We start from the raw sequence: 27,636 nt of genomic DNA on the forward strand, positions 1-27,636 counted from the left end.
GGCATCGTATTCATAGAGTTCCACCTTCCTCCCCAACCTCATGCTGGGGTTAAAGGACCGAGCTACCAAGCAAGGCTCAGATATTGTATTGTAAGGCCATTTAGAAGTGTAGCGGATTAAGAGGTGAGATCTATTAGGCTGGGGGCTGGGTGTTGCTGTTACGAATACCCTTCCAGAAGTGTGACTTCCTCAAAAGATCTCCAACTCTTTGGGGGGGGGGTCTTTCTCACACAGCACCGATTAATAAAATAAAACCTTTTCCTGGGGACTCAACTCCTGCAAGCCTACCTAGGTGCTTTTCTGAGTGAAGCTGTGTGCAGGAGTTACTCCAGTCCGGGTTCCGGGTAGGCCAGGCACCTCCGCCCACGTCTTAAAGCCCGAGGGACAGCTGGCCGGGCGAGCCCCGCCCAGGCTCCCGGGAGCACCTGGTCTGGACTGGAGGCCTTCGCTCCTCAGCTCACTCCATCCCCCGCCCGCACCGCAGAGGCAGGCGGGAGGAAGGATGATTGACGGGGCCGCCGTGGGGCTGGAGGAGCGCAGAGGAGGGAAGAAAGGTGGGGCTTTCTTAAACTGGTTGGGCCGGTCCTCGGGAACAGCGGCCCTCTATTGGCTTCCCTGGGTGGGTTGTTATGGTAACAAATGACCGAACAGTCCCTTACGAACTGGCCAATGAGAACAGACCGTCCTCTTCGCCGCGCCTCCGAGCGGGAGGTGTTGCGAAAGCCCAGAGTCGGGGCCGAGGAAGAAGGAGGCGTCTGGACGTCCTGCGGAAGAGCCGGGGGCGGGGCCTGTGACACGCGCGGGCCAGCCAATCCCGCCTGGTGTTTCCAACGGCCCCGCCCCTTTACCGCACATTTCCCCTCCCCTAGCTCATTTCGCACGACGCAGCGGTTGGGAACACAGACATTTTCGGAGCTGGAGCCGCCACTGCCGCCGCCATTTTGTGTCTGTGGAGAAAGAAGCCCCGGCGGCGGCTGGAAGCGGACGGAGATTCCCCGTGAGGCTGCAGCGTTTCTTCCCCGAGGTTCCCCCTGGGTCGTCCCCCATCCCCCCTCCGCGGTCAGCATGTGGTGAAGCCGCAGCCGCCGGAGACCCGGGCAGTGAGGCCGAGGCGTCGGAAGGGAGGCGGGGTGTCGAGCGGCTTCAGCTTCGGCGGCGGCGGACCTCGGAGGGGGGCCGCGGCGCAATGTCAGAGCAGACGCCGGCCGAGGCCGGGGCTGCGGGGGCCCGGGAGGACGCCTGTCGGGATTATCAGTCGTCGCTGGAAGACCTGACCTTCAATAGCAAACCGCACATCAATATGCTGACCATTCTAGCCGAGGAGAACCTGCCCTTCGCCAAGGAGATCGTCTCTCTCATCGAGGCCCAAACCGCCAAGGTTTTTATACACCCCGCAGCCTCCTATTCTTCTAATACTCCTTGATTTTAGTGTCAGCCTCATCCCAGGTCTCGCTTCCATCCCAAGGGGGGCACGGAGTTCCTCCTCTCCAACCCCCCACCCCCGACTCGGGCTTGGTCTTTGGCCCTGGCTGGGAGCGTGGGCCTCTTTCGGGGAGGGAGCGGGGAGGATACAGGGTGGAGCCCCGTTTCCGCTTACCAACTCCCTATTTAGGCCACCTCGGAGTACGTCCCCACGCTCGCACGCTTTGGGGACAGCCCTTTCGGCTGGGGGAAGACTTAGAGGCAGTTTGTGGTTTGGGAGAGTAAGAGTTAAAGCAGACCATCTTAAGGCCCCTGGGAAGGTGGGGAGGGGCCTTCCCTCAGTGTCCTTTTGGGGAGTTGTGCTCTGTGGGTTGGAAGGAGGTGAAGGGGGACCTGGGAGCGAGCTGTCTGGTGGGTTGGGTATAGGGACTTGGCCCCGAGTGGAGCAGCGGCCTGTTAGCTCAACATGGCGCCTGCAAAGCACATGATGCGAGAGGGAAGAGAGGAGAATCCATTCCCTGCCAGCCAGGCAGCTGCTCACACCCGTCAGCCCCATTTTGGGGTGGGGGATGTTAGCTCAAACTTTTATTCTACTCTCGGAGGGTCTAATTTGCCCCAATGGTAGGGAGATTGGCCTGGGGGTGGGGTTTGGGTGTGGGGGGGATAGATCTTATCCAACCTGTAGGCTGAGTATTGCCCCAGTGGGTAACACATACTTGGAGATTCTTTTGAAATTTCAGCCCCTCCTTTTCCTTCTCTCCTTTTTTCCTCCCTTCCCTGATAGTGAAGCCTTGCTTTTCACCCCTTGACCGAAGTGGTCCTTTGCCACCTTCTGTTTCCCTCTGGTCTTCTGTGGATTCATGTGGGAGCGATATGTCATTTACGTAAAGTTACTGTTAAACTTAGTTATGATGAATCTTAACCGCTTCCCAATTAAGTCGTTTTAAGTTACTTTTCAAGCTTGTACTTAAGGTTTAGTTTTTTTTCTAGTTGTTAGTGATTGCAGTTTTCAGGATGAGCCTCCTTTTAGCAGAGTGAACCCCTTTTAAAAGGCCACTTTAACAGCAACCACCAATATATTGTTTAGAGACGGTTTCTGTCTAGTGTAAAACTGAGTGGTCTGACTCTAATAAATGGTTTTGAAATGTGTGACTGGTATTATAAAATTTGTGAATAAAACATATAAAATATGTATTTGTCTTATTTATTTACCTTTGTAAGGTGTAGAATCTGTTTCCAAGAATTTTTACTTACGTGGTTGTGTGTTTTAAACAAAAGTCTTTAAGTGACTTGGGTTCATTCTTCTTTAGGTCCATCCACTCTTTTGGGCAAATCAGTTCACAAGATACCCGGTTTCACGTGGTCGTTTCATACCTTAATTTAAAGAGGGGGAAAGGTTTTATTTATTTATTTTTTAAAGGGCTCAACAAATTTATCATGTTCATTTTGACAGTTAAAACAAATCTCCATTCACCTTTTCCTGTTGAATGCCTGTGAAACAGCTGTTTTTAAAGTATGAGGTTTAAGAAGGAAGTGCTCCTCATGCTCACCTTTTTGTTAATAACCACAGTACATGTTGTCAGAGAAAATGTAGTTTTGCCTTGTTGAAGACTTAACATTAAATACCTTGGACTTATAAGAACCAAGTTTTCAAACTATATTTTGGGTATTGGTATTCACAGCACCTAATATTTAGCAGATCAGATTGCCACTCAAAGGAGACATCTTCCTTGCTGGTTTTTATGGATCTACAAGACCTTGGAGAACTGAAAACTTTATGCAGACTATATTGACCACATAAAACTTGTATTTGTGTATTTTGTTACACAAAGTGGTGAAAATAGGTGGAGTATTTGCTGGTAAAAGACAGCTCAAAGTTTTGGAGCACATGCTTCCTGGTTATTTTTGTAAAGCCAGACTAAGCAAAAGTCACTTTGGGGAAGGAATCTTAACTTGGTTTGGGGGTGAGGGGAGGGTTTGATGTCATTCAGTAGCAACTGGCTTGGTTTTTGTGTTTCTGGAAGTGTATGCTTGTGTCTTTATTCTTTAGCATCTCAGCAGTACTAAACTAATGGACTCACACTTAATTTCACTCTTCCCATAAGATAGCAGTAGCAAAAAAGAGTATTACGTAGAAGGACTTCCCTTGTGCAATAACACACTAGCCTATTGAACAGACTGTGGTGTTAAAAGAGCCTGTTTATCTTCCTAAGTAGGATAATTACTTAAATGGTATAAAACAAGACATGATAAGTGTGAAGACACAGCAATAAAGCATTTGACATGTTGGTACTTTAGTTTGCCCCCACACATTGGCCATGTGAACCCTTTTATTAGCACCTAAGTTTTCCCTACGGAGCTATTCAAATGTTTCTGTAGTTAACTTTGGTTGTAAGGTGATATCTGAAGCAAGAGCATTTCCACACACTTGTCAGGGCAATTGGTTTTGTGAAGCATGGCATTGCATACCCCAGAAGTATGCGCCTGCTCTAGCTACAGGTAGCTCTGGGTAAGTGTTCAGTCAGATTCATAAACACGTGGGGTGGGTAACTGGGGATTCACTTAAGTTTTGTTTTCTGAAATCATGGGTACTCCTGTGGAGTCAGTTAACAGCTTATATGGCATGTCTTAGTGCTCTTCAACAAGTCTGTGAACCTGCTGATGCTTTCTGGAAGCTTGCTGTGCCTTCTAAAAGCCAGTGGTGGGTAGGCTTTGCAGTTCACCTGGGGCAACTTTACCTTGGAAGGGCTGGTACCTTTATCAGCATGACCACACTGACTGGCTCAGCACAAATTTAGAATCCCTGGTTTGTGTATGTAAGAGGAGAAATATTTCGACGACAGTCCATGCTGTGAAGAAAATCTTCAGGACATCCAGGTTTCCAGTCAAGTTGAACCTGACTTACATGACTCAGCGGCTCCTCTATCCAGTTTTTCTTGTGTCAATAACAAGCTTGCACTTCTGCATGTTCATGTGCAAGTTTTAAGCGTCTTGCCATTGACATCATATGTGAAGTGTGTTTAATTGCATTTGGGTTATAGCAAAGTAATCAATGATTTTATAGGTAACAAAGCTTCGTAGACTTTAACATATAAAATTACTCAGTGGAAGCAGAGTACTTTATCCATTCAAGGTACAACATAAACACAGATCTCCAAGCTGACACTTCTATTACAGAAAATATTTTCTCTTTTTATTGTCACTTTGAACACAGGCCTTTTTGTTACAATCACTTGAAATTGAGTATTAAGTACTAGAGGTTATGATTTTTCTTGATACTTCTGAGCTTTTTTTGTGCACAATTAAAAACATTGTAAGAAACAAGTACTTGATTGAACACGTAGGTTTAGAGAGTTAACATAAAAGCATTTTGTACCAACAAAACTAAGAGGTCTATATTATAGGTTTAAAAACACTTAAAAGTAATTATTTGGTGGCAATTCACTATACTAAACTTCTCAGTTTCTTTTTATACTTTAGGCTCCTTCCTCAGAGAAGCTTCCTGTTATGTACCTTATGGATTCTATCGTGAAAAACGTTGGAAGAGAGTATCTCACTGCCTTTACTAAAAATCTAGTTGCAACATTTATTTGTGTGTTTGAAAAGGTATATATATACATACATACATATATATATATATTTAGAAACGTTCGAATTTTTATAATGTGTTCCAGATTAAATAAATAACTTGTCTTGTGTTGGGTTTTCTTGGGTGGTGGAATGTATTATTCTCCTGGACATTATTGTCAAGTGCCTTTTCAAGGAAAGTGGCAAATGCTAGTTTTTATAGTAGAGACTTAAAACATGCTGCTTAATCCATTGAAGATGCGAATATACTTTGACTAACTTAGAATTGTGTATTTTCAAAAATGTGAGTATTGGTCATGTGAAGTTTGTAGAATATGGGCAAAAAGTGACAGTTTCCAGAGTGTTTAGTTTTTTTGTTGTTTAAATGTCCAGTGTTGGGGAGTGGGAAATGCATCTTCCAGTGTGCTTCAGTCTATGGTTCCTACTATTACTCCCCAAGGTGCCCTTTAGACATTGTTTCGTTGTTAAAGTGTGAAGATTATAGGGACATGTGGATAGTGGAGCTTTAGGTTATTATGGAAATACTTTTATTCCTCTCTAGTGCTTGGGAGAAACGCTTGTTAGTGTCCACAGCTAGAAATTGTACATACCATTGTGACTTTGTACCTGATAGTTTGGTTAATAGGAGGGGTTTTCTGAGGTAATTCCAACACTGTGCAGAAGGGCTCTTGAAGTATTCTCTGTTTAAAGATTGTTTTCTAACAACTCGTATTTGATGTTTTATTAGATATGCTTGTTATAGGACATACCTTAACAGCTGTCTTGAGTGGTCTCTTCTAATAGAAAATTCACATTAGATCTTATTGGTTTAGAAATTGTATACAGAGGAATAGTTTAGAAAGCTGTATTTCAGATATTACTAAAAAGTGTCAGCCCACTGCAGTAAGTAATTTAGGGCAACTTAACCTGGTTTCAGTTTCAGTATGTTCCAATTATTTGGGGGTTTGGTATAATTTTTACTGAATCTAACCTTAATTTTATTACAGTTAATAAAAATTACCTTGTAAATATATTCACTAAAGTCATGAACGTAGGCAAAAAGACTGAAGTTAAAAAACTTGTCTTACCAAGTACCGGGTTTTCTGTTTTCTAAAAGTATATCTATTATGAGTAGGCAACTTATATAATGCCCATCCTTGGCTAGAATTCTGTGAATTAAAATTGTGAGGGTGTCTTCTATACCCAGGCTAGCATTTCATAGTTAATAGTCATAGACTGGTTAGATAATTTTATCTTTTTTTATTTTATGTTACTAGCAAGTAACTTAAAAATTAGCCATCAGATAAACCATTTTCTGGCTTTTATGTTTCTATCCAGTGAGTTTATTAGGAATATTATATCAAGTCCTACCATGTGGAAACTTGGTGCTTTTAAAAATATAAGGAGTTGCTTGGTTTGTTGCTGCTGATTTTTTTTTTTTTGGAAGAGTAATTATTTTACTAAGTCTTTGATATATATATATATATATGTATGTACAGATGGATACTACATGTGAATTGGCAAGTAGCTTTATACTTAATACATTCTATAGTAACTTAACAAGCCAGAGAATTGTTCTGTTGTTCTAGGTGGATGAAAATACTAGAAAAAGTTTATTTAAATTACGTTCCACATGGGATGAAATATTCCCTTTGAAGAAACTTTATGCCTTGGATGTCAGAGTCAATTCATTAGATCCTGCTTGGCCTATTAAACCTCTGCCCCCTAATGTGAATACATCTAGCATCCATGTGAATCCCAAATTTTTAAATAAATCGGTAAGTTTATATGAATGGTGTATATGCTAATACACTTTGACTATCAAGTGCAAACTTCTGTAAACTTTCTGAAAAGTAAAACTAGAATCAGTTACTGTGTAACATTTGGGATTTTAAATGCCTAATTGTTCCTGTGTGTGTGTGTGGGGGGGTGTGTGGGTGTGGGTGCGTGTGCGCGTGGCTTGAGTGCTTGAGTATTTGTAAGGATGGATTGGATAATAGTAAGGTAAAGTTGATAATTTTTAGTTGACATTTGGCAGATTTAGCTATGATATGTTTTGTTTAAAAGTATTTTTTCTTATAGCCTGAGGAGCCTTCAACACCTGGCACAGTGGTCAGTTCCCCCAGTATCTCAACTCCTCCGATTGTACCTGATATACAAAAGAATCTTACCCAAGAACAACTAATAAGGCAGCAGTTACTTGCAAAACAAAAACAGTTGTTAGAACTTCAGCAGAAAAAGCTGGAGCTTGAGTTAGAACAAGCTAAGGCACAACTGGTAAGTAGGGGAGATTTGATATTTAAGTCTTTAAGCGTTCTAGTAGGGAAGTAGTTATTTTGTGTATGAGTATTTTATTGGTAATGTGCTTTTTCCTATTTATTTTGAAAATTATATTAAGCCAAAATTTTATAACCTTGTAAAACACTGGATTATGAACTGTATTCTGTTTCTCAGTATTTTCTACTAATTTGCTATTTTTTGGAGGATGCAAATATATATCTTTTAGTGATCACTATTATCACAACCAACCAGGTTTGATGACACAAGTTTCTAATCTGTACTTGGGAGGAAGAGACAGGAAAATTAGAAGTTCAAAGTCATCCCTAATCACATAGCAAATTTGAGGCCAGCCTGGCAGCATGTTTGAAAACACTAGGAAACAAATATATACTCTTACCAGGGTAGTATGGTAGTTTTAATATTTTAGTCCTAAGATAGTAAGTATATTGTGAATGTCTCTAAGTAACATTCATGAACAAATCATGTTTCTAAAAGTCTATAAGAGTTAACAAAAATAGAGATCCAAGAGTGTATGTATATGTAGGTTTTTTTTTCTCTCTCGGGACAGGGTTTCTCTGTAGCTTTGGAGCCTATCCTGGCACTCTATAGACCAGGCTGACCTTGAACTCACAGAGAACCGCCTGCTTCTGCCTCCCTAATGCTGGGATTAAAGGTGTGTGCCACCAATGCCCGGCATATATGTAGTTTTTACTTAGCATCTAAATTTGAGATTGAGGTGTAGGAAGTGTTTGTTAGCATTTTGAGAGAAACGATTTTATGACAAAGTTTAATTAGAATTGTCCTGTCTTTTGTGCAGAACATTTGGAGTTTAGTCATGTAATTGTTTTTGAGCCACAGTCTGGTATAGAATCTTGGATAGTTTTGAAAATTATTGTATTAGAAATTATATATTCTAAAATACAGAGTAAAGGGCTGGTAAGAACCAGATTATTTAGGTGCTTGGACTCTCTTCATTATATTTATATATTAGAAGTATAGTGCACTGCCATGTTTGGTGATGTATGTATGCCTTTAATTCTAGCACTGCGAACTAGAGATAGGCAAACATCTGTGTGAGTTCTAGGCCACCCTGGGTTATATAGTGAGACTCTTACCCTCTTTCCCTTCTTTCCCAAAAAAGTGTATAGTATTGAGCAAATAGATTTATTGAAAATGTTCTAATCTTGACTATAGTCAATATAATGACAGGGAAATAGTCTTCATTGGTTATGGTATTAACATGAACGTTTTGTATTTCAGGCAGTATCTCTTAGTGTTCAGCAGGAGACAGCCAACTTGGGTCCTGGATCAGCACCATCTAAATTACATGTTTCACAAATTCCTGCTATGGCGGTTAAAACTCCCCATCAGGTTCCTGTGCAACCTGACAAAAGCCGACCGGGTCCATCTTTACAAATCCAGGACTTGAAAGGAACTAATCGAGATCCCCGTCTTAACAGGATGAGCCAACATTCTTCTCATGGCAAAGAGCAGGGTCACAGGAAGGAATTTGTAATGAACACGTTAAACCAGTCTGATATGAAAACAAGTAAAACTGTACCCTCTGAAAAACTAAATTCATCCAAGCAAGAAAAAAGTAAATCAAGTGAAAGAATAACCAAGAAAGAACTTGACCAGTTAGATTCTAAATCTAAATCTAAATCTAAATCACCATCACCTTTGAAAAACAAATTATCCCACCCAAAAGACTTGAAAAATCAAGAATCGGAAAGTATGAGGTTGTCTGATATGAACAAAAGAGATCCACGATTAAAAAAGCATCTGCAGGATAAAGCTGAAGGCAAAGATGAAGATGTAAAAGAAAAGAGAAAAAGTACAGAAAAGAAGGATAAAGATGAGCACATGAAATCATCTGAACACAGACTGATTGGAAGTAGAAGTAAAATCATAAATGGCATTGTCCAAAAACAGGACATGGTTACAGAAGAATTGGAAAAACAGGGAACAAAACCAGGGAGATCAAGTACTCGAAAGAGATCAAGATCGAGGTCACCAAAGTCTCGATCACCAATTATACATTCCCCAAAGAGAAGAGATAGACGGTCACCCAAACGAAGGCAAAGAAGTATGTCTCCAACTTTGGCCCCCAAAGCTGGAAAGATGCGTCAGTCAGGACTTAAACAGTCACACATGGAAGAGTTCCCACCACCTTCCAGGGAAGAAAGAAATGTTAAGAGAAGTACTAAACAGGATGTTCGAGATCCCAGACGACTGAAGAAGATGGATGAGGAACGGCCACAAGAAACTTCAAGTCAGCATTCTATGAAGTCAGGTGCTGAACCAAAGGAGAATATAGAGAATTGGCAAAGCTCCAAGTCTGCTAAAAGATGGAAATCTGGTTGGGAAGAAAATAAAAGGTATGTTGCTGATGTTTTTGGTAAAATACAAAATATATGATTTTTTTTTAATTGTGATATTTTTACTTTAGTAAGGCGAAGTTCTCACACCATATGTCAGGCTAGCCTGAACTGAATTAAGTAGCACAGGCTGGCCTTTATCTCATGGCAGTTTTCCTACCTTAGCCTCCAGAATGCTGGGATTATAGATATGATCCATTATTCCTGGGTTTAGAATATACAGTTTAATTTAAACATCAGAATATACTAAATTGAATGTTATAATTATTTTTCTAATTGTGAAAAACAGCCTAGTGGGTTAAAATAAATATCTTCTATTTGCTAGAGACATGAAAGTTTAGAAAGGTATATTCATCTACTTGAGGTTATACGTTTACATGCAAGAATCAGTTTCTTGGTTTTTGTTTTTGTTTTCTAATTGTCTTCGATAGAGCCTAGCTATGTAGCCCCACCTGGAACATGCTAGATAGCTCACTCTGTCCTTGAATCCATAATTCTATTCTATCGGCTTGTTTTCTTTTTCGATGGGGTGAAGATGGTAGTGGGGGGATAGTGCTGCTGTTGTTGCTGCTTCTAGGGGTCAAACGTGGGACTTTGTACCTACCAGACAACCAACCATTCCCTCCTTGGATCAAATCCTAAACCTCTAAAACTCAGAATTCTTATTCTGTTTGGCTTGCTTTTTCAAGTTTTTCAAAACAATTTTATGTACCTATTTTATTTAACCAGATCCTTACAGCATTCTTAAGTACAGCCTGGGAATTTTGTTTTTTAAATAAATGCTTTGAAATAACGTTGCTATTGTGGTTTCAGCTTGCAACAGGGTGATGAACATAGTAAACCTCCTCATCTAAGGCATAGGGAAAGCTGGTCAAGCACTAAAGGAATATTGTCACCTCGGACCCCAAAGCAGCAACATCGATTAAGTGTAGATGCCAATCTTCAGATTCCTAAAGAGTTAACCCTTGCAAGCAAAAGAGAATTACTTCAAAAGGTAGTGACTATGATTATTCTCATGTTGTCATTATTTTCTTTTGTCCAGGTTTTTCTATTTTTTAATATTTAAAATATTTCATTTCATTTTATCATCTCTATACAGACGAGTGAACGTTTAGCTTCTGGTGAAATTACACAGGATGAGTTCCTTGTTGTTGTGCATCAAATTCGACAGCTATTTCAGTATCAAGAAGGTAAACATAGATGCAATGTACGGGATAGTCCTACAGAAGAAAATAAAGGTGGATTAAAAAAGAAACCTCTCTTATCTGATGCTGAATTAACCTACTATGAACATAAAGCAAAACTGAAAAGGACACAGGTTCAGCATTCATTTCCAAGACTTGATCTCTTAGATCCTGATATTTTTGACTACCCTTTGACTGATGCCTTGTTGTCTGGAATAGAATGTGAGCCATCCAAAAATAAACATGCAAGTAGGAATAGTGGAGCACAGTTTGACAGAAAAGAACAATTTAGTGAAAGAGCAAGACGTCTTTCTCCTATATCTGGGAGTCGTACTTATGCTGAGAATCTTTCACCCCATGAGGGCCGGAGAAGACATGACGAACAAGTCTCTGCTAAAGGTAGAAAAAGTTAAATGAGATTATGCCTATTGAATCACACAGCAGTGAAGGGAAAAATGAACAAGCTAAGTGGGGCTGGATCTTATCACTGTTCAGACTTCCTTTGTGTGTATGTGTGTGTGTATTTCTGTTTTGTTGCCTTTCTCCTCCCTTCCCATGGAAAGGGACCTAATTTATAAGGTCAGTTATATCAGGTACTTTAATAGGTTTTTATTTTTTATATATTTAATTTGAATAAATCCTCACAAAACCAAGGAAATATGTATTATCCTAATTTTACAAATAGGAAACAAAGCTAAGAGATGTTAAGTAACTTGCTCTAAAAGTCAAATGACAAGTACCTTGACAGAATGGGAATTTTTTTTAACCCTAGGTATGTCTAAATCAAAAGGGCATCTTTTTTGTTGTTTTTGTTTTTGTCTTTCAAGACAGGGTTTCTCTGTATTGTTTTGGAGGCTGTCCTGGAACTCGTTGTGTAGACCAGGCTGGCCTCGAACTCACAGAGATCCTCCTGCTTTTGCCTCCCGAGTACTGGTATTAAAGATGTGTGCCACCAACGCCCAGCTCTAAAGGGGCATCTTCTTAACCTACTGTTGCTGTCTGTCTCTTCCCTACCCACTAATGTAGTGAGATAATGTATCTTTGAGTAAGTTTTTAAATAACTATAAAAGAATAATTTGATATAAATTCCATTTTAGTGAAAATGTGTATTTTTCTTTTTAAAAGGTGTACGAGAGGAGCAGAGATCTCCATTCAATGATCGTTTTCCACTTAAGCGACCTAGATATGAAGATTCAGATAAACCATTTGTAGATGGCCCAGCCTCAAGATTTGCTGGCCTTGATACAAATCAGCGGCTTACAGCTTTAGCTGAAGATCGACCATTATTTGATGGACCTGGTAGGCCATCTGTGACGAGAGATGGCCCAGGCAAGATGATTTTTGAAGGACCTAATAAATTAAGCCCTAGAATTGATGGACCTCCTACACCAGGTTCTCTTCGGTTTGATGGGTCACCAGGACAAATGGGGGGAGGAGGCCCTATGAGATTTGAAGGACCACAAGGTCAGTTAGGAGGTGGGTGCCCTTTGAGATTTGAAGGTCCTCCAGGACCAGTAGGAACACCTCTCAGGTTTGAAGGGCCAATTGGTCAAGGAGGAGGAGGAGGTGGTTTTCGATTTGAAGGTTCACCTAGTCTGAGGTTTGAGGGATCTGCAGGTGGTTTGCGATTTGAAGGACCAGGGGGTCAGCCTGTGGGTGGTCTCAGGTTTGAAGGACATCGTGGTCAACCTGTGGGTGGTCTGAGGTTTGATGGACCTCATGGACAGCCTGTGGGCAATCTTAGATTTGATAACCCTCGAGGTCAGCCTGTAGGTGGACTTAGATTTGAGGGGGGTCATGGTCCATCAGGGGCTGCAATTAGGTTTGATGGACCTCATGGTCAGCCAGGTGGTGGTATCAGATTTGAGGGCCCTTTGCTACAGCAAGGAGTGGGAATGAGGTTTGAGGGTCCCCACAGTCAGTCTGTAGCTGGACTGAGATTTGAAGGACATAATCAACTAGGTGGGAACCTTAGGTTTGAGGGACCACATGGTCAACCAGGGGTTGGGATCAGGTTTGAAGGACCTTTAGTTCAACAAGGAGGTGGAATGAGGTTTGAGGGTCCTGTGCCAGGAGGTGGCCTGAGAATTGAAGGGCCTCTGGGTCAAGGTGGTCCTAGATTTGAAGGTTGTCATTCTTTAAGGTTTGATGGACAGCCAGGTCAACCATCACTCTTGCCAAGATTTGATGGATTACATGGCCAGCCAGGTCCTAGATTTGAAAGAACTGGTCAGCCAGGTCCACAGAGATTTGATGGGCCACCTGGACAGCAGGTTCAACCGAGGTTTGATGGTGTACCTCAAAGATTTGATGGGCCACAACACCAGCAAGCATCAAGATTTGATATTCCTCTTGGTCTGCAAGGCACCCGATTTGACAATCATCCTTCACAAAGGCTTGAATCGGTATCTTTCAATCAGACTGCCCCATATAATGATCCACCTGGCAATGCTTTTAATGTTCCATCTCAAGGACTACAGTTCCAGAGACATGAACAAATATTTGATACCCCTCAAGGACCAAATTTTAATGGACCTCATGGCCCTGGAAACCAGAATTTCCCAAATCCTCTTAACAGAGCTTCAGGACACTATTTTGATGAAAAGAATCTTCAGAGTTCTCAGTTTGGAAATTTTGGCAATTTACCTACTCCAATGTCAGTAGGAAATATTCAGGCGTCTCAACAGGTAAGCTATTTTAGTTATCCTAAAATTATGTGGTAATTATATGTAGGTAAGTACAGTTATTTTTGAGGCAAAATTGTCTATTCCAGGCTACTCTCAAATTCTCTGTATAGTCAAGGTTGAGTTAACTTTTTTTTTTAAATTGTTTGTAGTATTTGGGAAAAGCTTTAAGAGTGTGCCTTATGGTGTAAGTTATTAATGTACTTACTGACACCCGTATATTAGGGAAGTGGGATGAGACTTTTTGGAGATTGGTATTTGACATTCTTCCAAGACACTGAAGACATTGCAGTCTTCCTCTTTATATTTCTTCCTTTCCTCTCAGTATATATGTATATTTGCTTTGTTTTAAAAAGATTGTATTTTAATTTATGTGTGTATGCACCTGTCTTTGTGTGTGCAGCTGCCTGCAGAGGCCAGGCACAGGACATTGGAGCCCTATGGGCTGAGTTCTGTGAATGTTGGGAACTGAACTCAGGTCCTATGGAAGAGCAGAGCAGGAAGTATTCAAACCACTGAATCATCTCTCCAGCCCTTATTTTATATTTTATGACATGGTCTCATTTAGCCTTGACTGGTATTGAGCTCTGTACCAGAGGGTGACTTTGAACTTATTCTCCTGTCTCCACCCATGGGGTGCTGGGATTATATGTGTGCTCATTGTTCCAGTGCTGGTGATTCTACAAGGGCTTTGTGTGATAGGCAAGCACTTTACCTGCTACTGAACTATTTTTTTTTCTTTAAAAATGACTGCATTTTTATTTTGTGTGTTTGAATGTTTATTGGTGCACATGTGACATGGTGAGCTTGTGGAAGTCAGAGGAAAAGTTATGGGACTCAATTCCCTCCTACCCATGTGGGTACTAAGATCATCAAGCACTCTTACCAGTGAGCCATCTTGCTGGTCTTACTGAACTTTTTTTTTTTTTTTTTTTGAGACAGGGTTTCTCTGTATTGTTTCAGAGGTTGTCCTAGAACTTGCTCTGTAGACCAGGCTGACCTCGAACTCACAGAGATCTGCCTGCCTCTGTCTTCTGAGTACCGGGATTGAAGGCGTGTACCACCACTGCCTGGCGAGCTGATTTTCTTAGACTGTTTTTTTTTCCTTTGACCAAAATTTTCCTTAGTCTGAGATAAGAAATGAAGTTGTACATACTGTTAAAGTTTTTTATTTTCACCACTTACATATTTTCTATCTTCACCACATTTTAGTTAACTGCAGTTGCATACAGTGGCTTGATACTAATGTCAACAAAGCCAACTTGTTGCCTGCCTTCTAACTATATTGTAGTCATATCAATGTGTATAGTCATCTATCCATTTACTTGTGCATTCATTAGGTCAAGCTAGCTGGTGCTTACTTTGTAGGGCAGATTGGCCTTAAATTGTCTCTTTGTAGTCCTTGCTCTCCTGGAACTTGCTTGGTAGACCAAGTTGGCCTCGAACTCACAGAAATCTGCCTTCCTCTGCCTCTTGAGTGCTGGAAATGAAGGTGTGCACCACTACCAGTTGGCACATGCTTTTTTTTTCCATGCTTTGTTTTTGAGACCTGGGACTCACCTGTGTAGACCAGGCTGACCTCAACTTAGAAAGATCTGCCTGTCTCTGCCTCCTAAGTGCTGGGATTAAAGTCAAATGCCACCACACCCTGCTTTTGCATACATTTAAAAAATGTGTATTAAAGTAGTCAGTCGTAAAACAATGGGTTCACAATATATTTTCAATCAGTTGATTACTGACTATGTTTATGTGCTTGCCGAATTTACCTTTGGTTAAATTTTACTTCTTTTCCAGTAGCTGATACTTTTATTAGGGCAAATTCATTTTATATTAGTTTGATTGCATTGAAAAAATGCAAAATAAGAATCTTTAAAGCATATTCTAAGTTTTATTGCAAGTTTTCTGTTCATTTCCAGTAATTTGGTCATAAAAACTCATTTGTCCTGCCTGTTAAATAAGTTTGTATTTCCTTAAAAGAAATACTATTATTACCACATGTTGTATAATTGCGTTTTGTTTAACCTTTTTTCTGTGATGTGTTATTTTGTGTGTGTGTGTTGTCTACACCATTGAGGAGTCACATGGACAGTGAACAAGATTTATTAATGACTATTTATTTATGTAACTAAATCCCAAATACCAAATTTGTATGTTAGTATAATACTTCATAACTTTATTGTAATCTTTATCTTTTATGATTCTGGGGCTTGAACTCAGGGATTCTCAGCAGATGCTGTACCACTAAGCCATATTTAGGCCCGTAGTCTTCTTTTCTTTTTTCTTTTTTTTTTCTTCTTCCTTTCTTTTTTAAAGGTAGGGTTTTAACTCTGTATGTACGTTGCCCCAGAACTTGAAACTTTATAGTCCAAGTTGGCCTCAAACTTAAGACAGTTAACCTGTAACTTTTTTTTTTTTTGGTTTTTCGAGATAGGCTATCGAACCTGTAATTTCTTAAGTGTTGGATTACAGGTGTGAGCTACCATTCCCAGCTGTTTTTTTAAAATTTTTTTTTGGTTATAATTCTCTTTGATTTTTGTAATCTACTTTGAACTCAGCTATAACTTGAGTTATAACCAAAATTGATGACAAAGCAGGATAATTTCTTGAAGTTCACATCACTACATAAAACAGTTTTTCCTTGCTTTTTTTCAAGACATAGTCTTGTTAGCATAGCTCAGGATAACCTCAAATTTTCAGTCTTCTTGCCTCAGCTCCCAAGTCACCAGTCCTGGGATTATAATTATGTTCCATCATACCTGGTTGAAACACTTTTGACTGGGAAAATGATTGTGTAAGGTTTTTATCTCTGGATGCCTGTTCTTCTATTTGTAAAATAAGGAAAAGCACCCCCAAGGTAAAGTGATTTGTATAGCATAGGTCACACAGCTAGCTTGTGGGTACCTTATATTTGCATGGTTTCTTTATACTTTTAAGGAAGTCTCTTTCCTGCCCCCCCCCCCAGGGTTTCTGTGTATAGCTCTGGCTATCCTGGAACTGTCTTGTACCAGGTTGGTCTTGAACTTAAGGGTCTTCCGTCTACCTCTTAAGTACTGGGGATCATGCTTGTCTCTTTTAAAGGAAGTTTTAACCCATTCTCAGATCCTTATGACTCTGAAACAGAAAGGAGAAGGTATTATAGTTTATGGAAGTAAAACCAGTTGTTACTTTCTAAATCTTTATTATCACAGACCTTGGACCTTAGGACATTTGTGGAAATTTTTATGTGATTAGAATGTTAAAATTTTACTTTTAGAAAAAAATGTTCTTAAAACTTAACATTTATCTTAAAGGTTCTGACTGGTGTTGCGCAGCCAGTAGCGTTTGGCCAAGGACAACAGTTTTTACCAGTTCATCCACAGAATCCTGGAGCTTTTATTCAAAATCCCTCAGGTATGTCCTTCTGAACTGTGACATTTTCAAAAGAAAGATAACTTTTGTTTTGTTCAATAGCTATTAGTATAGAAAATGGTATTTTTGAGAGATTGTGTTTAAGTTATAGAAATATAATCTGGCTGAATAGCTTTTATCCTCTGAGTGTATATGATCATGTAAACCTCATTGTATAGCTAGAGATGATTAGGCTGGCCATACAGACCATCAGAGAAGTAAATCTATTGAGTGGAGGCTGGAAGTGGCTAGAGAAAGGATAATTTTGTTTTGATAGGCTGTTTATCATTTAAGAAACGATAAACTGTAGAAATTGTAGTTATTTGTAGCTGTTTTGAATATATATGTGTTATGATCCAGTAAACATTAATACTGGGGGATACAACCCCATAAGATGATTCATTTACAAGTTTCTGGTGGGTAGACAAATAGAAAAAAAACAATTTCTTAGCCTGATAGGCATTTTTGTTACTTCAGAGTGAGTTGTAAAATTTAATTTTACTTTGTGGTAAATGGGAAATATATAAATTTGTATGTACTCTGAACTACATATTGCTGTGATACTTGTTTTAATCTCTGAATCATAAGGCCTGGGAATACAGTATAGTTCAGTATTAGAGCACAGCACTTACCTAGCATGAATAAAGCCCTGAGTTCAAGCCTGAGTACTGCCAAACAAAACAAAGCAAACATTTGTTAGCTTTTCCAAATATATAATTTTGGAGCTAGAGTGTGGTTTTTGGTAATAGCTCACTTGCACAGCATGTACAAAGCCCAAGTTCCATCCCAAGTACCCTCTATAACACACAAAAACATCCCAAACTAAAAATACAACTCCCAAAACGAAATAGCAAACCCCCTCCAAACAAGTGGTACTTTTAACATAGTGTTGTTACTGACTTCACAAATTTTTAAAGAATTTTTCATAGCTTATAAACTAGGGAGGTTATAATGAAACTACATTTTATGAAGTAGTTCCTAAAGCTTGTGTCAGTTTGAATTTAATATGTATTCTTTTAATTTCTAGATGGACAATTAAGATTAGTCTTCCCCTTTCTCCATTGTATAGTTGTGGTTGGGCCAAGCATAAACAAGTGTTGTCCCTGTTGTTCTTTTTTTTTTTTTAAAGATTTATTTATTTATTACATATACAGTGTTCTGCCTACATACCAGAAGAGGGCACCAGATTGAATTGTAGATGGTTGTGAGCCACCATGTGGTTGCTGGGAATTGAACTCAGGACCTCTGGAAGAGCAGCCAGTGCTCTTAACCTCTGAGCCATCTCTCCAGCTCCGTCCCTGTTGTTCTTAAAAGAATTTTTTCTTAAAAGAAAGTAAAATTAGATGTGATGAGATGTGCAAAAGTACTTTGTAACTTTTTCATGCCACATATATTTTCATTTAGAAACTAGTTTTTCTTGTTGAGTAAAAAATTTGTTGTGGATAGACAGATGGTTTAGAATATAAGAATGATACATTCTACCCTTGTGGAGGACCCAGGTTCAGAACGTTCTTAGTATCCACAGCTCACAACCCCTGTACCTGTAGTGTCACTAATGTCACCTTAGTTTCAGGAAGATTCAGTGCCTCTGGCCTCTATGGGCACTTATACTCTGGTACACACACACACATATAAAATTCATTAGAAAAAGTTTATATTGAGGTTAATGACATGAGTAAAAAACTACAGTGTTTCTTTGGTTTTCAGAATGTTGGGTTATACATATAATCAAGGGAGAGCAATGTTGCAGAGGAAATGATGTTTTATTCCCCTGGGTTGGCAATATTGGATGAAGCATTATGTGTTTATGTGTATTTTATTTTTTGTTTTTTTGAAACAGGGTTTCTCTGTATTGTTTTGGAGCCTGCCCTGGAACTCCCTCTGTAGACCAGGCTGGCCTCAAACTCACAGAGGTCCACCTGCCTCTGCCTCCTGAGTGCTGGGACTAAAGGTGTGCGCCACCAATGCCCAGTATATGTGTATTTTTTTTTTAAGTTCTACTTGTTCTTCTTCTTTCAAGAAGCATGAGCTATTATTAGGAAGCTGTTTTTCAGGTTCTCTTAATATTCTTTAATTGAAAGTAAAAAGTACCCTTTCTGTTTAGTTTTATTCGTGTTCATTTGCCGCATGAAGACATTATGCTAGTAGGAAATTAGTAAGGTTTATCCTAGAAAGAACTTTAAGTGTGGCAGATATGCTCTCCCCTTAAATATTACTGTATGTTATGCCAAATAATACCTAATTGCCTTATAAATAGTATTTATAAACGTCATATGAGCCTTAGGCAGGAACTACTATATTTTTATAAGCAGTAGAAATTTAGGCAGCAATAAACAACTAGGTCATGTTTCATATTAGAAAGTAGAATTTCCAGCTAAAATCCCAGGAGTTGGTATCATAGTATTTTTCTTTATCACTGCTGAACTTGGATACTTCTAACCAAGTAAATAGCTAATTGTCTCTCTTAGACATATAAATAGCGCATTCTAATGTAATACAACTAGTATATAAATGCTATTGTAATTGATTAATTGTTGAGATGGACTTACTTTCACATTAAGATATTTGAGTAGACAGCTAAATACATATATATTTATAAAAGCCCTGTAATGGGTATATCTAATGTTTAAGGGTAGAGACTACATGTATTATAGTTATGGATACAAATTGATTCTGCCATTAAGTGGAATGGAGATAATAGGCAGATGGATAGCAGTGGTAAACACTAAAAATTTATTTTATTTTGAAATAGGGTCCCACTAGTTTGGCTTGCAACTTGCTGTGTAGATCAGGCTGGCCTCAAACTAAAGATCTGCCTGCTTCTGCATCCTTGTTACTGGGACTAAGGGATGCACCAACATGCCTGATAAATACACTTTCTTTAAAAGAAAAGAAAAAAGACTTTATTTATTAATTATGTATACAGTGTTCTACCTATGTATTTGCCTGCAGGACAAAAGAGTGCACCAGATCTCATCATAGATGGTTATGAGCCACCATGTGGTTGCTGGAATTGAACTCAGGACCTTTGGAAGAGTAGCCAATTCTCTTAGCCTCTGAGCCATTTCTCCAGCTCCCTGATTTTTGTAGAACCCAAATCTAGGGCTGTCAAGAGTGCTAGGTAGTTACTCTACTGCTGAGCTGCTGTCCTGTTTTTGCAGTTGAGTTGAAGGATTAGTTGTTAGAATAGTGCTAGCAAAATAATGGGGTTGGATTAAGACTGCTGCCCTATTCAAATTGTTAAAGCCTTGGTAAAGTTGACAGTGCTTAGCAATGGTTTGAATTCCTTTGCAAGTCCAGTTCAACATATATCAGAGGGGCAGGTGTTTTCTGGGCTGCAGGGCTCATTCTTTTGTATCATCAGTTCCTATAGTTTATCATGCCAGGGAAAAACACACTCAGCAGTATTACTGCTTTGGAGTTTTTTTGAGACAGGGTTTCTCTGTGTTAAACAGTCCTGGCTGTCCTGGAACTCCCTTTGTAGGCCAGGTTGGCCTTAAGCTCACTGAAATCAACCTGCCTTTGCCTCCAAAGTGCTGGTAGTCTCTTATTTTAACTTTAAAAATGCTTTACTACTTCATCGTTGGAAAAGTAGTTTTGAGGTGGTTCGATTAGGACTAGGAAATTAGAAAGGTGGAAGTTGGAGCTAGGCATGATGCTGCATGCATAAAAGGGTTCATAAGGCTTATTGTCCTTTGCATCCTGCTTTTATCTGATGTGAAAGTAACTGGATAAAAGTAATAAAGTGACAAGTAATACTCTTTTTTTTAAAAGTAAGTACATATAACTTAAATATTTATACAAATATTTATAAATATGCATTACATATATACTATACATACTGTTTTTAGTATTTATCCTGGAATTTTTTGAAGTAATTTGTCAGTCAAAAAGAAAACTTGAGTTTTTTAAATAATTAAACCCATCATTAAAAAGATTTATTGTTGGTGGAATATCTTGAAGATTGATTCAACTTTGAAAAAAATGCTTAATATGAATCTTTTGTTTACATTAAGAATGTTATTGTTCTTTTAAAAGGAGGTCTTCCTAAGGCATATCCTGATAATCATCTCAGTCAGGTGGATGTAAATGAATTGTTTTCAAAACTACTAAAAACAGGAATTCTCAAATTGTCACAGCCTGATTCAGCTACAACACGTGAGTATGATTTTATACTTCATAGACACCAAGCTTACTTTAGAGAGATATTATGGGGTATAATAAGTTTTGGTAAATTTCCATACTTGAGTAATTCAATTACTATGCCTTTTAGGCATGTGGTATGTTTTGAAAACCAATGTGATTGGGTTATAGTGAAAAAACATTTTTTTTTGGTATTCTGAGACAAGAGTTTCTCTGTATTGTTTTGGAGGCTGTCCTGGAACTCGCTCTGTAGACCAGGCTGGCCTTGAACTCACAGAGATCCACCTGCCTCTGCCTCCCTAGTGCTGGGATTAAAGGCGTGCGCCACCAACGCACGGCTATAGTGAAAATTTTAACAGTTTCTAAAGATTGAACTATCCTCATGGTCCATGGTTGTTTTAGTTAACATTACTTCAAATGTTATGTGCTCATTTTTACTAGTCAATCTATATTAGCTTGGAGTTTGAAAATAATTGAATGTTGAGGAAACAAAATTTTAAGAAATTTTATTAGATTCCTTGGCCAACAAACTTCAAACCAAATGTATTTAATACCAGATAGATTTCTCTGTATAGGTTTGTAACCCAGTGTTTTGCTATAAAGAACACAGGGAATGTAGTATTGAGAAATTTATCTTCTCAACTGCAGAGGTAAATGAGGCTGTTGCTCAGCCTCCCCCTGAAGAAGAGGAGGATCAGAATGAAGATCAAGATGTTCCAGACCTTACTAACTTTACAATTGAAGAATTGAAACAGTATGTGATGTTTTTAAATTTATTATTAATGTGCATGGGTTTGTGTATAATGTGTCTGTGTAAGAGTGAAGGTACATGCATGCTACCTGTTTGTGCAGGTTAGAGGGTGATGTTTTGGGAATTGGTTCTTCCACTGTAGATTCTCACACCATCTAGCTTGTGTATTAAATACCTTTATCTGTGAGCTATCACACTGGTCTTTTAGAGTTAATTATTTAGATAACAGTGGCTTGAGTACCCTTACCCCCTTAAATGTATCTGCAACTCAAGTTTAAATATTAGGCACTAATAATTATTCATGTATTTTATTTCATATTTTTAATCTTTATTTTCTGTTATCAATTTCTTCTTTCTTTTTTGAGTTGTCTCTTTAGCCTAAGCTGGCCTTGAACTCTTGAGTGTTGGAATTTAGAGTGAGAGCTAATGCTCTACTTTCAGATAGCAAGGAACAAAAGTAAATAAGAATGTAAACATTAGGGGCTGGAGAGATGGCTCAGTGGTTTAGAGCACATACTGCCTTTCCAAAGTCCCTGAGTTGATTCCGAGCACCCCTATCAGGTGGTTCATAACTGCATCTTCAGCTCCGTGGGATCTGATATCTCTAGCCCCCATGGGCACCTGCACTCATGTGCAAATATACAAATATGTACATGTACACAGACGTAAATACACATTAAAAACAATAAATCTTTAAAAACACAATTTTCTACTTATGCATATTATTACTTAAAACTTTTAACCAATCTTTAATTAGAGTAGAACATTTGAACTATTCAGAACATTAAAACTGTAGGGAGGTGAAATTTCTTGCCATTTATATGAAATTAGTTTCCATGTTTCTTCACACTTAGCCAGAGTAAAAAGGGTCAGTGACATACTAACCTTCACTTAAATCTTTCTGGTTTGATTCCTATTATGGAAAACTTAAGTGCTTGTAATTTGATTTTAACCATTGTCATGTTTCAAAATTGAAAGACTTTCTTTTTCAAAATAGACGTTATGACAGTGTTATAAACCGGCTGTACACTGGGATTCAGTGTTACTCTTGTGGAATGAGGTTTACAACATCCCAGACAGATGTTTATGCAGATCACTTGGACTGGCATTATCGGCAAAATAGAACTGAGAAAGATGTTAGCAGAAAAGTCACTCATAGACGTTGGTACTACAGTTTAACAGTAAGTAATTCATTTGCTTCTGAGTTACCTAGATGTTAGTTATATTCTGCAGTATAAGTATTTATTGGAATTTAACAAAATTTCTGAGTAAAATTTGATACATAGAATATAGTTGTTTTAAATTTATTATTTTGTGTATGAGCATCTTGGTTGTTCCTCCAGCTCCATGGGATCTGACATCTAGTTTCCTTAGGCACTGTACCCGTGTACACACGTTATTAAAAACAAATCTTTAAAATATAATTTTCTAATTTTTCCTTGTTATGTATACTATTAGTTCTGAGAATGTTTAATTATTTTTAAACTGAAGTAGAACATGTTTATATGCTGCGTACTACATGCAGTTCTTGAGGCCTAAAGCAGGTATTGGATCCCTTGGAACTGGAGTTAACAGATGGTCATGAATTGCTATGTTAGTGCTGAGAACTGAATCCTGGTCCTGCAAGAGCAACAGATACTCTTCACCACTGAGTCATCTTTCCAGTTCCAAAAAAAATTTAAGTGAAAAATTATACATGAAGTTTATCTTAAGTTAGTGGTACCTGTAGAGCTAATAGTAAATTAACATTAAGGTCTCAGTCATGCCCTGGTTTGGTGGCATAGTACTTGGGAGGCTTAAAGAAAAGAATTGCCAATAGGCCAAGCATTGCTACATGGTTGAAGGCCAGTTTGAGCTATATATTGAAACCCTGTCACCAAAAAAAGAAAAAAATTTAGTTATAGGGCTTTAAAAAAAAGTATGTTAATATAACATCAGAGCATATTGTATGAAAATGTACCCTTAACTTTTAAATGGATCATAGTGAAGACAAAGCAGTAAAAGCTTGAACATTAATGAACATAATCCTTTACATCAACTCCTTTTAAGGACTGGATAGAATTTGAAGAAATAGCTGATTTGGAAGAACGTGCAAAAAGCCAGTTTTTTGAAAAGGTTCATGAAGAGGTTGTCCTCAAAACTCAGGAGGCTGCTAAAGAAAAGGAGTTCCAAAGTGTACCTGCTGGACCAGCTGGAGCTGTTGAGGTAATAGAATGCTGACTGAATTCCCTGGCAGTGTTCCTCACTTTCACACACATTTCGTCTCCACCCAAGCCTGGTAGCACAGAGGATCAGTGCTCAAGACCAGGCGCAGCGTAGGGAATTGGATGGCAATCTGGGCTACATGATGAGACGTTAGCAAATAAAAAAGGACTTCTTCTAAGCTTTTATTTTGAAAACAGAAACAACCCCCCCCCCCAAAAAAAAACATGGCTGTTTCATGACCAATTTGGGTGAGATGCCATCAGCGACTAACAATAATGTGAAATGTTAACTTTTTATGTGGAAGGTTGGCACAAACCATAAAACTTCATTATTTATTGCTTATAATTTCATATTTAAATTTTTTATTCAACTTAAAAGGTTTGTTTGTATTTTAATGGGCAATGTACATTTCATTTTATATGATTCTATTTTAGAGTTGTGAAATCTGTCAAGAACAGTTTGAACAGTACTGGGATGAAGAGGAGGAGGAATGGCACTTAAAAAATGCTATTAGAGTAGACGGAAAGGTAATTTCTAGTTCTTTATTTTATAAGGAATTGTTGAAGTTTCGTTAGAGTAAACTCACCATTCTGATGATGATTTATAATCGTTTCTGGGTTTTGGTCAGTAAAAATGTTACTGGACTTTGCTTAACTAAACTGCATTTCACCATTAAAACTGTTACATTTCAAGTACACAAAACCAAGTTTAAAACGAAATATTTTTTCATGCTCCCTAAGTTAGGTAAGCTTAAAAGTTTGTTTTTTATTTTTTTGACCAAATAATTTTGATCATCCTTTGATTTAAAGGAAAAAAAATCACTACAGAATAATGTATTAGAACATGCATGTGAATAGTTGTTTTTTTTTTTGTCTTCAGATTTACCATCCATCGTGTTATGAAGATTATCAAAATGTAAGTTCTTTTTGGATATTGTATATATTTATAACACTATATTTTATTTTAATCTTTATATATATAGCTTTTTAAAAAATAGGTTATTCATTAAATATTGGCAGTAGACAGGTTCCAATATACATTGATTTATCACTGAAAAATAATTAAAATTTGAAGTACTGCTTTGTATTTGCTTTCTATTTATTTGACTCTTCATAACTTTCATTGGACTACCAGAGAAACATTGAGAACTGAAGATGAGAACAGTGGCAATAACTTTCTAGGGCTCTGGGAAGAATTTACTAAATTTTTAATGTATTGTCTAGTCATTTAATAGCAGAATACTTCAAAATTTATTGTTAGGCTAGGCATGGTGGCACATGCCTTTAATCCTAGCATTTGAGAGGCAGAAGTATGAGGATCTTTTGAATTTGAGGCCAGCCTGGTCCACATGGTGAGTTCCAGGATAGCCAGGATAGTCTCAAAACTTAAAACAACAAAAAAAACCCCACAAAAGTTGTTGTGTCTGCATATTCATGTATTTGAATGCTAGTTTCATATGTGGAGGTCAGAGGACAACCTTGGGTGTTTTAATTTTCTGACCTTGAGTCTTTTGTTTTTTGTGATTATATCAGGCTAGTTGTTCAAACAAATTCCCAGGGATTTTCTTGTGTATCCAAATTTTATGTGTGTTAGAGCTTTGAACTCAAGTCCTTAACATTTGCATGACATAAGCACTTTCATCTCATCCATTAGCCATCTCCCAAGTTCTAGTAATGTATTTGAAGTGATGATAAAATTGTACACATACTAGTCCAGTAGCCTTAGAAAATCAAATTGTTGTATTTATAGCTTGACTTTTCTTTTTTTTGAGGCAGAGTTTCTCTGTATTGTTTTGGAGCCTGTCCTGGAACTCGCTCGGTAGACCAGGCTGGTCTCGAACTCACAGAGATCCACCTGCCTCTGCCTCCCGAGTGCTGGGATTAAAGGCTAGCTTGACATTTCTAAATCAGTGCAACATGTTACTTGATACTGGATTTGATAAATTAATATATATTTAGATCACTAGATTAGTGTTTCCTAAGATATTTTTTTTAATGTGGAAATTTAAAAAAATTCTCAAGAGTATTTAAAATTCTCACAACATTTGTATGCGGTTGTCCTCTATAACAGTTAAATATTGAAGCCTGTCCAGATTTTTCCAGTAGTATTATGTTAATGAACTTCCTTGCTGAGTTCTTACTGAAAGATCAGGGTTATGTGCTTGTGGGAAGCAAGCATTGTAGTTGAATGTGGTAGGTTTGTCTGAACTAAGGGTCTTATAAAACTGTTAATATGATTTGAATGTTCATTAGTACTTATAGGGGTTTTCATTTTGTAGACATCTTCTTTCGATTGTACACCATCTCCCAGCAAGACACCAGTTGAAAACCCTTTGAACATTATGTTGAACATTGTCAAAAACGAATTGCAAGAACCCTGTGAAAGTCCCAAAGTTAAGGAAGAGCAAATTGATGCCCCACCAGCTTGTTCGGAAGAAAGTGTAGCAACACCCACTGAAATTAAAACAGAAAATGATACAGTTGAGTCAGTTTAAATAAAATGAAAAAGGTATGGTTTTCTTTTTTTAACAAAAGCTGCTGTTGGATCTAGAAGGTGAAGAATTTTTTTATGTATATATAGACATATCTATATAAATTGTCTAGCTGAGGCAGGGCCTTCAGCTATCATTTGGTTAATAAATACATTTTAGTATTTGCATTTACTACTGCCTGCACAGTTTCAGGTGCTTGTTGTGTGAAAGTTCTGTAGATGAGTGCAAATTTAACAAAATGAAATTGTATGTGTAAAAATGTACGATTTTCACTTGTGAACTGTAAATTATAAATAAAAATATTTTTGCTATCCATGGAGTGTAATATTTATGCACACCATCAAATAAAGACAGTGTTTCTATACTTTTATTGGGTAAGAATGGAACGGAACAGCAACCTTAATGTGAGATGTTTTTTTTCTAGTAGCTTCCCAGGACCTAAAAGCAAAGTTCAAACTTGAGTTTTTCTCAAATAGGAAAGCCAGATTTAAAAAAAAAAACAAAACAATAGGACATACGTGCTTACATATAGATATGTATCTCCAGCTAGAATAATCCACCTGTCCATTTTTGGAAAGTACGTAATGAAACAGTAATGCTTATTCTTGAAATCGGACACTGATGCCATCAAGCAATTAACAAATATATTTAAGTACTAAAAGTGATTTTTTTTAAGAAAAATATTTTTCAAATTGTCAATTTAATGCAGATGAGCATATTTCTATTTTAAGTTACAGGGACTCTGTGTAAGAATGTTCATATGAAAAACATGGTTAACTTTTTCCTTTGTTGGTTTTGATTGAATTAGATGGATACCATGAGATGTTAATATTCATACATGTAATAAATTGAATGATGAAGCATCTTCGTTTGTATTTCTTGAGTGACTTTAGAATGTGACCCTTTTATCTTTCATGTGTTTTAAAATGAGTGCAGTGCCAGCTACAAGCCGCATTCCTAGATACAATATTTTACCATTTATAGAAGATAGGGACATAGTACATGTACAATATTAAGACTTGTAATGTTTTGTAGTAGGAATTGGCAGGCTTTCTTTATGTGATTTCGTTGGTCATAGCACCAAAGGCTACTCTCGTTTATGAATAAAATTTAGCTACTCCAAAAGTACAGTGTGAAACTTGGT

The 27,636-nt window shown here is 38.1% G+C and overlaps 1 protein-coding gene across 2 annotated transcripts; it reads left to right on the top strand.

Annotated features, from left to right (window-relative positions):
- The first annotated feature begins 727 nt into the window (after nt 1–727).
- Pcf11 (PCF11 cleavage and polyadenylation factor subunit) lies at nt 728–27,355 on the top strand. Of its 2 annotated transcripts, none has more exons than XM_021229489.2 (16): nt 728–1,378; nt 4,903–5,028; nt 6,579–6,767; nt 7,072–7,266; nt 8,530–9,647; nt 10,461–10,641; nt 10,747–11,230; nt 11,957–13,518; nt 16,806–16,905; nt 20,941–21,060; nt 21,694–21,799; nt 22,794–22,977; nt 23,846–24,001; nt 24,436–24,528; nt 24,881–24,916; nt 26,280–27,355. In XM_021229489.2, exons 1-16 carry the CDS (start codon nt 1,187–1,189, stop codon nt 26,493–26,495), a joined length of 5,058 nt encoding a protein of 1,685 aa, XP_021085148.1. In that variant the 5' UTR covers nt 728–1,186; the 3' UTR covers nt 26,496–27,355. The 2 variants fall into 2 exon arrangements, with proteins under 2 accessions (XP_021085148.1, XP_005073992.1); XM_005073935.4 differs by having other exon boundaries at nt 730–1,378; nt 10,747–10,837.
- Nucleotides 27,356–27,636: the final 281 nt, after the last annotated feature.

The sequence above is a fragment of the Mesocricetus auratus genome, unplaced genomic scaffold (assembly GCF_017639785.1).
Source record: "Mesocricetus auratus isolate SY011 unplaced genomic scaffold, BCM_Maur_2.0 Super-Scaffold_4256, whole genome shotgun sequence".
Taxonomy (NCBI): domain Eukaryota; kingdom Metazoa; phylum Chordata; class Mammalia; order Rodentia; family Cricetidae; genus Mesocricetus; species Mesocricetus auratus.

Excerpts from the sequence above, each read along its gene's own strand:
- Pcf11 (XM_021229489.2), top strand. The coding sequence starts at position 1,187 with ATGTCAGAGCAGACGCCGGCCGAGGCCGGGGCTGCGGGGGCCCGGGAG. Across the intron at positions 6,768-7,071 it reads CCAAATTTTTAAATAAATCG|CCTGAGGAGCCTTCAACACC; the intron begins GTAAGTTTATAT and ends TTTTTCTTATAG. Across the intron at positions 21,800-22,793 it reads ACAATTGAAGAATTGAAACA|ACGTTATGACAGTGTTATAA; the intron begins GTATGTGATGTT and ends TTTTCAAAATAG.